Source organism: Phodopus roborovskii, unplaced genomic scaffold, assembly GCF_943737965.1.
Source record: "Phodopus roborovskii unplaced genomic scaffold, PHOROB, whole genome shotgun sequence".
Classification (NCBI taxonomy): domain Eukaryota; kingdom Metazoa; phylum Chordata; class Mammalia; order Rodentia; family Cricetidae; genus Phodopus; species Phodopus roborovskii.
The window spans coordinates 9336884-9350333 of record NW_026126407.1 but is presented as its reverse complement, the minus strand read 5'-3'; the positions used below and the strand labels follow the sequence as shown (position 1 = coordinate 9350333).

Below are 13450 nucleotides of genomic sequence, written 5' to 3'. Positions count from 1 at the left end.
TGAAATACTGAAGGGAAAAGAACAAGTTTTGTCTCTGTCAATGTACTCTCATAACAGATAGCTTCTGTGAGCAAAGGTCAAGGGTCCCCATACAATGCATAAACCATGGTGACTGCAGCAGACATAAACAGGGAAACAGTCACTTCAGCTCTGACAGTATCCACCTAAGGAGGCATCAGACTCCCCAGGGTGAAGACTCGGTCCCAAGTTGTAGGTGCCCATCATAAGCCCCAGGCTATACTGCGGGGTTCCCACAATCCCCTCAAGTTCAATTCATTTCCTAGTACAGCTCACAGAACTCAGGGGAGAACACTCTCATGCACACCTGAACACACACACACACATGCACACACGCACGCGCGCTCGCGCGCGCACACGCACAAGTGCATGCACCTGTAACAAAATTTTCAGAGGCCAAAGAACAATGCCTATGTTGAAACACATGGGGAGGGGGTGGTCTCCTCACCTGGTAAAACATCACCTATAGGATCACCTATAAGACCCTCCCAGAAACCTGTTCTCCAGTCCTTTGGGATTTTTGTGGAAGCCTTGTTATACAGGCCTGACTCACTGAACCCTTGACCAGTGGTGATCAGCTCAACCCTCGGCTCCTCCCTCTTCTGTCCCAGCTTTCCAACTTTGCCTTCAGTGACCAGCCCCTATACTGAGGTTCACTGGGGGCATGACCATCAGCCAACTTATTAGCATGCCAAATATGCTAATCCTTTTGAAAATCCCAATGCTTTTGCTGAAAAGTAAACAGGCTCTCTTGCTGCCCTGCCTCTTCCTGCTTCATATCTATCTTGTAGCTCAGGGCCCAGTACAGAGCTGGTCCCCAGGGGCAGTAGGGGGTGGAGTGGAATAGATTGATGGGTGACCATGGGTATGGCACAGGCCATAGGGAATTGGCTCTGGAACTTACAACAATGGCAGTCACAGCCTCGATTTTAGGAAGATAAAGGATGGGTATCAGGAGGGAGTGGGACAATGAGCTGTCCCCCACTTCCCTCGGCCTGAGTCTATGACTGCCCATTGCCAAAGGAAGGGCCTGGGTCCAAAGTTAAGAGAGCCCTCTTTCAAGGAAGGAAGTTGTATCAAAACCTATAAAACCTTCCAGTTAGTCACTCCCCATCTAGTGGTTTTCCAGCTTGACATTTGCCTCTGCCTCCAGGAAGCTTTCCCCAACTTCTCCATTTCTCCACACACAGACAGGCATCCAAGGTCCCTAGGAACTCTAGGAAAGTTTAGAAGCCACGGCACAGGAAGTTTGAGATCCCCTTTGCCACCTGCCTTAAAGTTGTGGGTGTAAGAGCAGAGTAAACTTGCAAAGCAGGGGCTTCATCAAAAGAGGTCAGGCCCCTGGGATCCTTTCTAGATCATTCTCTCTTTCCAGCCTGCAGAGGCAGGGTAGCAGGAGAGCGGGATCCAGATAGCCACTGGCATGGGAAGCATGTGTCACAGAGCTCACAGCTGGCTCACATTTTCCTCTGGGCTCCAGCCTGGCGCAGGACATACATCCTCCCTTTTTACCACAGCCTTACATTTACTCTTTCCTGGAGGCTGAGGTTTGCTGGGTCACAGGATGGGCCTCACGCCCAGCAGCAGCAGCTTCCCACAGCTCAGGCCAAGCCCAGCCCCTTGGCCCACCAGTTTCAGCCAGGGACTGGGCAAGGTAATCCCTACCTATTCTAGTCGGAGGCCAGCCTCTCCAGGAGGCCACCCAACCTACATTCACAAGAGCCACAGGTCTCCATTCCCTAGGACACATAATCTGGAATAACAGAATCCCTGAATTCTTGACACCACTCATAGCCATCACACCCCTCATCAATCTCTGGGGGAGGCTCTCCTCTTCACATATAATCCTGCAACTGTCAACCTCTATCTAGCTTTCTGTCTCCTGTCACTCCATGCCTGTGTGCCCTGGTTGTGGGTGTACCCCAACCTGTCCCCTTGGCCAGCACCCCCTCTTTCACATCAGTAACTCTTGAAATTCTGCCTCCCTCCCCCCCCCCATGGGCCTAGGAGTGTGGCTCAGTTTCTAGACTGCCTGCCTAGCAAACACAGCACCCTGAATCTGATTCCCTACACCTAATATGCTAAATGTGGTGCCTGATGCCTCTAACCCCATCACTCAAGAGGTAGAGAGGTAGGAGGATCAGAAGTCCAAGATATCTTTGGCTATATAGTAAGTTCAAGACCAGCCTGGCTATATGAGACCCTCCAAACAAAACAAGACAAAAATAGAGTTCTGGCCTCCCATTTGAGACCTCACTCAGGATAGACAACCCCCAGTGGTTTACCCTAGAATCTCCTCTCATCCTTCAGCTTCCCAGCCTCTTTCCACAGCTGCCAACTGGCTCTATGCCTAAGCAGCACTGCTAAACACCCAGACTAGCCTTGGAGTCACCTGTAGCCCTTCTTACCACCCTCAGCCCTATGAACAAGCCCCAGTATCCTCTCTCCTTTACCATCCAGCTTAGCCAGCAGCTTCCCTGTTTCTAACTCTTGCTTGCCCTTCTTCACTGCTCTAGCATCCAGGCCTCAGAAACACTTAGCAGTCATGACTAGGTTCCAGGTACTGGAATGAGGCTCTAGAATCCTCAAGAGGTTATACTGCTGCAGCTTGGTGAGTGTCAACTCGGACCATGCCTCAGAATCACCTCAAGACTGGCTGTCTCAGTCTCTGGTTCGGTGACACTACAACAGACTCAAGAGCAAGGTGGAGAGTGCTTGCCATGAGCCAGGTCCAGCTCTGAGGATGTTACTGTCCATGGCTGCCCGGAGCCTTCTGTGGTTCTCCATTACAGCCTGAATAAAGCCGAGGTGTCTAGCACTCAAGATTTCTGTGATCTGACCTGACTTGGCATGCATGCACATGCACACCTACACATGCATTCACGCACATGCACACAGGTGCACACAGAGCCCCCATTTCTTTCCTGAGTAAATGGACAGAATGGAGAAACTAGGCTGGACACAAACCTGCTCAAGACTTTCCATCACTCTCAGAGAGGGTGCCTTTTCAAATACGGCCTCCCTCACCAGGCCTGGTGGTACATACCTATAAGCCATTTACTTGGGAGGCTGGGGCAAGAAGATGAAGATTAAAAAGTTTAAAGCCAACCTAGAAACTTAGACAGTCAAAATAAAAGTAAAGAGAGTCATTTGTGCTGGTACACTCCTTTAATCTCAGCACTTGAGAGGCAGAGGCAGGTGGATCTTGGTGAGTTTGAGGCCTGCTTGATCTACAGATTGAGTTCCAGGACAGCCAGGAAGAGAGAGATACAGTCAAAAAAGAAAAAATAAATAAATAAATAAATAAATAAATAAAGGTAAAAAGAAGGCTGAGGGTGTATGTAGCACACTTGCCTAGCATGCACAAGCTCTAGGTTGACTTCCCAGGACCAAGAATCTATAAACACACTAGTCAAAAGGCAAATCAGAAGCCCCCATGACTGCACATTCACAGCTAGTACCATTCCTGTGCCCCTTCCAGTGATGTCCAGTAGTACCTGTTAAGATCCACTTTATCCTCCAAAGTCTAGACCCAAGGTCACATCCACCAGAGTATGCTTTTCACCTCTGAGGCTCTTGGTGAGGTGCAGCCTGTAACCCTCAGGGAACCCTAGAGCTGGACACTCTCTGGGACTCCTTATATTCCAGCTGTGTGAGTCCCCATTATGGTCAGTGGCCCCAAGAGACTAGCCCCTGACCTCGGATGCCAGGCCTCCTCCAGCCAATCCCATCCTGTGACATTGGAGTCATCAAAAGGCCACATGCAAGAAAAAGCCACCGCTGGGTGTGGTGGTGTACCCCTTTAAGCCCAGCCTGCTCTACAAGCATCCCCATCGCCCAAGAAGGAAAAGAAACAGACTGCACTGCCCTTGAGAACCCTGCCCCAGGCAGCCTCAGATACACGGCCAAGGCAGAGTGACCTTGAGGGCTCTTCTTGCTTAGTTATCCAGAACAGCCTGTGTGGCACTCAAACCTGTTCCCCCAAGCCACATTCACCTGCCTTAGCCTCTCCTGAAGCAGCAGTCAGTTTAGATGAATTCTCAGAAGCATAGACTCCTAGGCCAGACCATCTGGGTTCAAGTCCTCGTTTTTTTCTACCTTCCCTGCTGCGTGGCTTTAGGCAAGCTACTTAACCACTCTGAGGTAGTTTCCATCTTTATACTTGATTTTGCTTCCCGTGCTTGTCAGGAGTCTTGAGCAGGTTAATCCATTTGAAATGTTTAGAATAGAGTCTGGCACATGGGAGGTACTCCATACATATCATATGGTCACCCCGATCATTAATAGAGGGGCAGGATGCAGCTGCAGCCCAGACAACTGCCCTTCCGGTTTTCTTTTCTCTGAAATGAGGCGGATACCTGGGAAATCGGGTCCCAGGGATCTGAAAGGAAGGACTACATTGCCTTCAGCCGGTTCCTCTCAGAAACCTGGAACTTGTATGGAGGCCTCAGTACTGGCTCCCTGTGGGAGTATTTCCCATCCAGTGCTTGGCAGCTTCTACCCTGGTAATTATAGGGGCTCAAGAGCCTAGATCTGGGTGGCTACAGCCAGGAAGCCACAGCCAGAGGACCCAGCCCAGAGGCATACACTCTAAGACCAACTCCTGCCTTGTCCTCCAGGAGCAAGCTGACCAACACATCTGCCCCCTTCTCAGAACCTCAGTTGCTGATTTAAAAAGCAGCCTAGCATCCCAACACATCTTCACTGGGTATGTTCTAGACTCACATGTGTGGAGCCTGCTTCTCCAACACCATCAGGCAAAGGTAGGTCATTAATATCTGGAAAGTCTACAGTGAGTTTTGGCTGGGACCATGTTGGTAAGGAGCCCCAGCCTGGAGTCTTGGCCTCCCTAGGAAAACCCTTCTCAAGAGACCTGCCACAGACCTCCAACAGCCCCGAGGATGCCCCTCCTCATCAAACTCCTGCCAGGGTGGGTGGGACCAGCCACTGGCCTGTGGTTCTACTCTATCATTTGGGGCTGCCTTTCCTGGAACCAGACTCAGCCTTAGCAATTTAGGGGCACTGCATAGCCACTCCTTTTCAGCTCAGTCACACAGCCCTGGCCTGGCCCGGCTACTCCCCAGATCACCAGGGGCCAGGAACAAGGTGGCCACAGCCTTATCTTGATCCTCAGAGGTGTGGCAGTATGACCATCAGAGGTGATAGGAGGCCAAAGGTGTGGGGCAGAAAACTGAAGGATGAGATAAGAGGCCTGGACTGTGTTGGCTAAAGCCCACACACCCTCAACCTTCCCTGTTCTGCACCAGTGGCCACAGAGCCTGGAGAATTTCTGCATCCATATCTCAGAGGTACATGGGACAGTAGCCATGGACCAGGCAGGTTTGGGCTGTGCTGGCTTCCAACCTCCAGGGCTTTGCCTGGGCTCATATTGTCAACCCAAGTCTCCCCTCAATACCCACACTAGTTGTCCTCACATGTGTGACAGAAGCCACTCCCTTGTCTAGGCCCACTCAAACAAATCCAGATCCTTGCCTGGGAGTCTCACTTAACAGTGACACAGAGACCACAACTAGGTGCAGGGAGACTTGACAAAGGTCTGTCACTGAGCTGAGGGCAGAGGGGAAGCAGGAGACCAGGACTGAGCCCCCTCCATCCCCAGCTCTGGCAGTGTGCTCTCTCTGCCTGCTCACCTCCTAGCCAACAGGAGAGGACCAGATTTCCAGCAGACCAGCTCTCTGCTTTACAGGATCTTACTGCAGGGCCAGGTGAGACAGGGAAAGCCACCACAGTGCCCTCCTCTCCTGAATGTCCTTCTGAATGCACAGAAGTGGCTCCACCTGGGGTGAAGGGATCCCCATTGTCCAGGCTGAAGACTGACTGGACAGACAAGGACAGGCTTACCCCACTTCCTCTCATTTCCTTCCAGGAAATGCCAGCCTAGAGGTTCATTGTGTACCCTGGCCAGGATAAAAGGGCAGAATCCACCAACAAGCTATGGCCATAAGAGGCCCAAGACTCTACACATGGCCTTGATCCTCCATCTGGCCAGCTAACCAGTGCCTGTGCATCACAAAGAAGGTGTTGTGGGGCTGGCCAAGCTGAATCATCTAACTGCTACCCAAGCCTCTGCCAGCCTCCCATGTATGCTACGATCACAGATATGTCAGCCTCTTGAGGCTGGAAGGAGATAGTGACCCTGTTGAGGGGACATGTGCCATGATGGAATAAAAAAAAAAAAAAAAAAGAAAAAAGGCAGTTTAAAACTAGGAGCTGTGGTAAAGCTGCTGACACCAAGCCCAAGCCCCATGACCTAAGTTCAGTCCCTGGCATTCACATTGTGGAAGGAAAGAATCAATTCCCACAAGTTGTCCTCTGACTTCCACAAGCATGCTATAGAACATGTGCACACACAATACACAAATGTACAATTTAAAATTGAATTAAATACATAAAACCCAGAGCTGGGATGAAGATGTAACTCAACTGGTAGAGTGCTTGCCTAGCATGCTGAAGCCTTGGGTTTGATCCCTAGTACCACAAAAACCAAGGGTGGTGGCACACAACTATAATCCCAGCACTTGGGAGGTGTAGCAAGAGGATCGTCCTCAGCTACATAGCAGGTTTAATGCCAGCCTAGGCTGCATGAGAATCTGCCTCAAAAAGGGGGAGGGGGTTGCTTGAGAGATTGCTCAGTGGTTGAAAGCACTGTTGCCCCTGCATTGCAGAGGACCAGGGTTTGGTTCCCAGCACTCACATGATGACTCACAAATATCTTTAACTGCAGGACCAGGATATGTGATCCCCCATTTTTACCCCCAGAGTGTGAGGCATGCACATGATATACACACACAGGCCAAACAAATACAAAAACAAAAACAAAACAGACCTCATAAAATAACTACATCTTAAAAAAAGGTGTCAGACTAGAGAAGAGGGAGACTTTCTGGAACAAGAGCAGACACTGACAAGATCCACAGAGAAACAGAGGTCTGTGACTGAAGGTCCTGGGGACCATGGCTGATGGTTCTGGGAGAGAGAGGTCCAGAGAGAGGGAACCAGGACCAGCAGACCAGCGTTCCTGAGACCAAGAGCCCAAACACCTTTGGAGTGACATGGCAAGAAAGATGAAATCGTTGAATATAGATTCAGGGATAATCACACAGCAAAGATGGTGAAGTCTATCTAGCAGAGCCAATAAATAGCAGAACATTTAGCCAGGAGCCACTCAGAGCCTGGGGATGAATCCAGTACTCGGTTTGCCCTCCTTATTCTTATCTCTGTCTATTCTTGAGATTTCAGGCCCTCCATCCCAGGAAGAAAGAAAAGCCACTTCCTCTTGCCTGCAGATCTGGGGGAGGGATGAGGGTCTCCTTTCTCCAAACAGCTCCATCTATCCACAGCAGTCTTCATAATCTGTGCAGTCTGTGATCTGAAGCCCTAGCAGACTTCCTGCCCCACCCCACCACACACACACACACATGCTCACGGACACGGACACGGACACTGAGGCCTAATCAGGGTTCTAAGGGGCCCTGGGTACTTTCTCTGAGAGGTACTGACCTCTGCGAGGTGAAAGGTAGAGGTCTGGCAGGAGCAATAGGAAGAGCATGGAGGAGGCGGCAGGAGCATGGGGCTGGACAGCTAGCCTTGATTCACCTGGTATTCCAGGACTCTGAAGCTCACCTGGCCTTAGCTGCCAGACAGGTGCTCTGGTCACCACACCCCCAGCACTAGTGGGGATTTCCCCATGGTGCAGACTTGAACTACCAGGACAGAACTACCCAAGGACAGTGTTTATCCTTAGGGAGACCATCTCTATCCAGAGTGGCAGTCACACAGCCAAAGACCCTGAAGTGCTGCTTGATACCCTGGGCCTCAGTTTCCCCATATATCTGCCCTAAGCAGACTCAACTAGATAGAGGGACACAGAACTTGGGGGACAATGAGCCCCATCCTGGCACCACAGCTCAAGGGAAGCCCCATGCCTGCCAGGCTTGTATTCCTGGAGGGCCCCCTGTGCTCATCACTCCTTCTGGGCTTGTATTAGTGAGTGGTTGCCATGGATACTGGTCTCAGCTTCTTTGGCAGAAAAGGACTCCCCCAGGGCAAGGCTCTGTCTCCTCTCACCAGCCCCACAATGACAACCAACTCCAGGTTGGGGAGAGTGCCACAGGCTGGACCAAAAGGACAGAAAATGGGTCTTGGGAAGGGCACAGGTGCTCTGAAGAAGTTGGGGAAGGATGCTGGTTATCAAATAGTCATTTATCAACCACAATTAGAGCCCAGGCCAGGCCTCTTTGGTTAGGCCTGCTTCCAGGAGCCAAGTGTGACCATCCTTGGAGCTGAGGGGCAGAGGTCACTCTACCTCCAGGAAACAGAGGAAACAGAGACAGCAAGGGAACTTCCAGGCTTGGAAGCCACAGGTATCTCTGTCTCCTCTTCCCTATATGCACAAGAAGGTGGAAGGAAGGATTTAGACCATGTTGCTAGGCTCAGTGTTATCCAAGTGAAGCAGTAGTGTAGGAGCAGAGAATGGGGGCTCAGCCCAGCCTTCCTTCCCAAGTCTGAAGCTGGCAGCCCTCAGGGGGTTCCCATGGGGAGGACAGCCCATAATTACCTGGATCACTGGGTGGTGCTGGGAATGCTAGCATAGAGGCAGAAGCCACTGGGGTTCCCAGGGCAGACACCAACCCTGGTACAGAAGGAGGAGTTCTCACAAAGGTATCCCAAAGGACAGCCTGAAAGGGACTGTCACACACAGCAGATGAGGAAGAACATACTGGTTAGGGGCACAGCTTGGGCCTCTGCATGAAAGAGCAGATAGCTGACATTTTGTGAAGCTCTCCCAGGTATCTGGTCTCCACCCAGGTGCTGCGGGTACATTCTCATTCATTCCATACCACCCGAGGTGGAGGGAGTACTTAGCTCTGAGCCACAGAAGGCTCCGACGATGGCTGCAAGGTCACACAACTAGCAAGCTGGTAAACTGCTGCAGCTGCATACAAACTCTGGTGGCAAAGACTCTAACCCTGCACTGTATCCTCCTGTGACCCCAGCCACTGTGAGTCTGACCCAGGCTGTGCTGCTAAGTTCAAATCATCCAATGATTTGGAAGACAATATGAAAAGAAATGAAAAATATCCCAGAATAACATAACAAATTTCTTGGACAAATTTATTAACAAGGGCTGGGGAGATAGTTTGGTAAAGTGTTTAATTCATGAAGGCCTAAAGCATGAGGACCTGTCCTTAGAACCCATCGTGTGTGTGTGTGTGTGTGTGTGTGTGTGTGTGTGAGAGAGAGAGAGAGAGAGAGAGAGAGAGAGAAGAGACAGAGAGAGAGAGAGAGAGGGAGAGAGAGAGGAGAGGGGAGGGCAGCCTCAGACCACTGAGATGATTGGGGAACAAGGGCTTTTGCTGTCAAGATCACTGACCTAAGTTCAATTCCCAGAACTCAAGATGAAAGGAGACAACAAATTCCTGTTAGTGGTCCTCTGACCTCCATGCCCACCCACATATAAAATAAGTGATTTTTACAAAGCCAGGCTCAACAGCATGCAGTTGTGCTTGTTTGTGCTTGTAATTGCAGTACTAGGGAAGAAGAGACAGGTGACTCCATAGAATTCACTAGCTAGCCAGTCTAACCTAATCAGCAAGCTCCAGGCCAATGAGAGACCCTGTCTCAAAACTCAAGGCAGACAGTTGCTGAGGAACCACACCTGAGGCTGAGGCTTCCACACCCACCCACGTTCATAGACGCACCCACAGCAGCATGTGCCCCATGTGCCTGCATATAAATAAACTATATTAATTGCACCTGTTTCGTCTTTGTCTGAAGACCAAGCATTTTGGCATTCACATTTAGCTTGCATTATACTCCTCTGGACAGAACTGGCTATGCTATGAGAAAACAGGACTGTACAGGAGAGATATAAAGAAAAGCAGGAACTCCCTGAGCTTTGATGAGGCTGCTGGGGCCAGACTGTGAGGTTCTTAGGGGCCAAGTGGGCACAAACATCAAACGAGCCCACACAGCAGAGTGTCTGTGTGACTGCCTCTGTCCCAGCAGGGCCAGCGGGCAACAGGTGGACTCAGGTCCTGGCACAAGACCCTGAAAGCCACAGTAGTCACCATAGAGATTGTAAATATTCCTAAGAACTGAACTCGGGGGCAGGGGGAGGGAAGGCCACCATAAAGAAGGGGAGGCAGGCTTATCCGGAGAGGAAATGATGCATGTTATGTTGGGGATGGGATGGGGATAGTGTACAAGCTCACACCCTGGGCAGGACAGTAAGGGATGCACAGCTCAGGCGGGTGTGTGTCTAGAGCTTTCCAGGCCTTCCCCCTCACTGTGCCCCCCTAACCAGTTCACCAGAAACCTGCTATCTCAGTCTCCCACTCTGACCCAAGTACTGGTGGAAGGAGATAACCACTTCCCTGATCCCACCTTCCCCTCTGCCCCTGGGCATACTTCTCTGGGAACCTCAGAAGTAGTGGCCTAGGGCCAGAATAAAACACACTGAAAAGCATGACACTACAAGCCACACCAATATTTCCTACCTAAGAGAGAGAGAAGAGACCTCTGTCCAGGGCAGGCTGAGAAGGTTTAACACCTGCTTTTCTGACCATCCCCTGGGCTATCTTGGACAGGGATGTCTATGGGCCTGGGTTCCCCCAGCTGGGCAGATCCTGTTTTGCAAAGTGAAGGTCCCCAATGTTCTCTGACTTGTCTTCACATGGTGGCACCTAAGATCTTGAGTCCCAGGCAGCACATCACATGCGTGGTAGCTTGGCACACTTGAAGGTACGTTTTGCTCTTGCTCACCAGAGCAAGGGAACAAACAGTATCTTGGGACAACCTGACCCAAAAATTAATGCCACTGGCACCTACTTCAAGTTCACCCCCATGGAGGGACATAGAAACAAGGGTGGGTGGGTGTACAAGAAGAGTAGGGGAGGGTCGGTTTCTGCTCTCTGGTTAGTTCTTACCTTCCCCTTGACACAAAACACAGGAGAAGGCTGAGGCCAGAAGAAGAGCACCCAGGTACCCAGGTGGCATGTGGTTTATGCCAGGGCTCTTTCCCTGATCATCACTGAGTTTTCTTTAGTGTTGCGCAGAATACCTATTCATCCTCTCTCCTCCTGTTCCCTCTCCCCCCTCTCTTATTAGGGTCTAGGCTAGAATGGTTAGGTCCCCAGAACTGTTCTCCACAGGGTGCCTTCAGGCCAATGTGGCCAGATTCTTTTCTTTTCAAGGCTGCATTATCCTCAAACAGAGCCAGCTCTAGGACAAGTCCCTACCTCTTGACCCCTGAGAAGACAGGGAGAGAAGCCAGCAGAAAAGAATCCCAGAACCACATGCATCCTAAGAGGCCCAGGATCAATCAATTCACAAACGGAAACAGACCTAAACACAAGCTGAAACTGGCCCAAGGTCACACATCAAGCACATTCAGGATAGAAACCCAGTTGTATCCATTTCAGTCCCAAACCTGGGGTTGATCCCCAGAGATGCGCTAGGAGCATTAAGCTGCTTCTCTTTAGACACCCCCCCCCCCGCTACCGCCACCGCGCGCCCCCAGGCCTATGCCCTGCCCCAGGCTCCAAGCGCCATGGAGCAGAAGGAGGCGTCTCCAGGCCTCAAGCCAGAGCCAGCTGCAAACCGCATCCTAGGTCCCCAGGCGGCACAGACCCGCCCCGCCCCTCCCTCGGCTCCCCGAAGGCCCGAGCCTTTGTCAGCCACGCGCTTACAAGCACACACACACACACACACACACACACACACACATCTGCGCCGCCACGCGCGCACACACACTCAGGCTGCCTGGCGCACACCCGCAAGGGGCGCACACACTGGCCGCACGCATGCATGGGGGGGGGGTGGCGGCTGAGGAAGGAAGGAACAGACGGGTGGTGCAGCATAGACGGCCTGGGCTAGGGGAAGAGGAGGAGAGGCCCGGGAACCTGCGGCTGCGGAGGGAGGGGGCGCACAGGCGAAAAGGCAAGAGGAACGCAGAGGAGACTCCAAGAGGACAACGGATGGGCAGTCAAGGGCTGGCGAGGACTCACTGGCTCCTCCGGGGGTGGAAACTCCTCCAAGCCCTAGCACCGGGAGCGTGGGGTGCTCTGGATTGGACCCGTGGAAGAGGAGCGCATCGCTTGAACATAGATAGGATCCTTAGGGACTCTCCAGAGGGTTTTGATCTAGCGAGCTGGCAACCAAAATCTCCCAAGGGGATCTGGGGTGGAGGGGCCCTGGTCCTTTGGCTGGATGGGGCACTTGCTCACCTGCCACGGTGTACCTGTCCAGATAGTTGAGCACGTTGCCCAAGCTCAGGATGGCAGCGGCTGCCCCCCGCCCTCGGCCCAGACTGGCGGGTTTGGGCTGTGGCGCGCCGGGGCCCTTGGCAGAGGCTGCGCAGCCCGGGGTGCTGGGGATGCTGGGGAGTCCGGACGGGACCCGCCTCACACTGCCGGACAACGTCTGCACCTCTTCGTCTGCGGACACGACTCCAGCGCCCCCCGCGCCCCGCGCCCCGCAGCAAGTGCTACCGCCAGTCCCTGGCTGCGTCCCCCGGCGCCGGCGCCTCCGCTCGGCGTCCGCCTCCTCCTCCTCCGCGCCGCCCGCCGCCGCCGAGGCGCATTCCAGGCACATCATGCCGGTCGGGGCCGGGGCGGCGGGGGGCGCGGGGGAAGCGAGGCCCAGTCCGGGCCCGCTCAGTGCGTGCACGCGCCGAGGAGCCGCCGCTGCACCATCCCGGCCCGGCCCGTCGGCTTCTGCGCTTGGGCTCCAGCCCCGGCTGCGGCGCTGCTACTGTTCAGTCAGACGCGCGGCCGCGGCAGCTCTGACAGATGCGGCCGGCCCCGCCCACCAGGCTCGTGCCCAATCACCTCCAAACTCAGGCCACAGCCCCGCCCCGCACGTGCTGCCCCGGGGGGGGGATACGGGGGAGCCTGGCCGCAGAGCCCCACCCGCCTGACGGGGGCGCAAGTCACGCAGGAGCGGTGCGGCCGAGGAATCTGCGGGGATCAGGAGGGGACTGCAGGGAACTGCGGCACTGATCAGGATTTAGGTGAGGGAAGTAGGATGCCCCAGACCCTACTTAACTTCCCCCTGTCCCTGTGGTGGGAGAGGACCCCTGGCTGAGGCCGAAGGAAGCACACAGCATGAGCTACGCATTTGAAGAAAAAGGACTCAGATGATCGAAACAGACACCTGTTGGAGAGCTGGTGGCTCCAACAGTTACCTTAATTCAGTCAGTTTAGGTAGGGCTGCCTAAGAAACACAATTGGTGAACCCAAGATGGAGAACTCATAAGAAGCAAATTGCTCTCCTCCACCTACCCTGGGCCCACTCCTGTGTGTGCACCCTAACCATATCCTACCCCCAGAGTGGATCTCCTGAAAGCCAGGGCAACGATAGAAAACCAGGAGAGATTCCTCAAAGCCAGGCATGGTGCCCCACTCCTGTA

The 13450-nt window shown here is 53.0% G+C and overlaps 1 protein-coding gene across 5 annotated transcripts in view; it reads right to left on the bottom strand.

The window, feature by feature from the left end:
• Spns2 (SPNS lysolipid transporter 2, sphingosine-1-phosphate) overlaps positions 1-12812 on the bottom strand; it is a 37355-nt gene extending 24543 nt beyond the window's left edge. For 2 of the 5 annotated variants that reach the window (XM_051180082.1, XM_051180086.1), the window contains exon 1: positions 12267-12810. In XM_051180082.1, coding sequence (XP_051036039.1) covers positions 12267-12636 — 370 coding nt within the window. In that variant the 5' untranslated portion in view covers positions 12637-12810. Of the gene's footprint in view, positions 1-12266 lie in introns of all 5 variants that reach the window. The other 3 variants (XM_051180084.1, XM_051180085.1, XM_051180083.1) reach the window with 2 other exon arrangements.
• Positions 12813-13450: the final 638 nt, after the last annotated feature.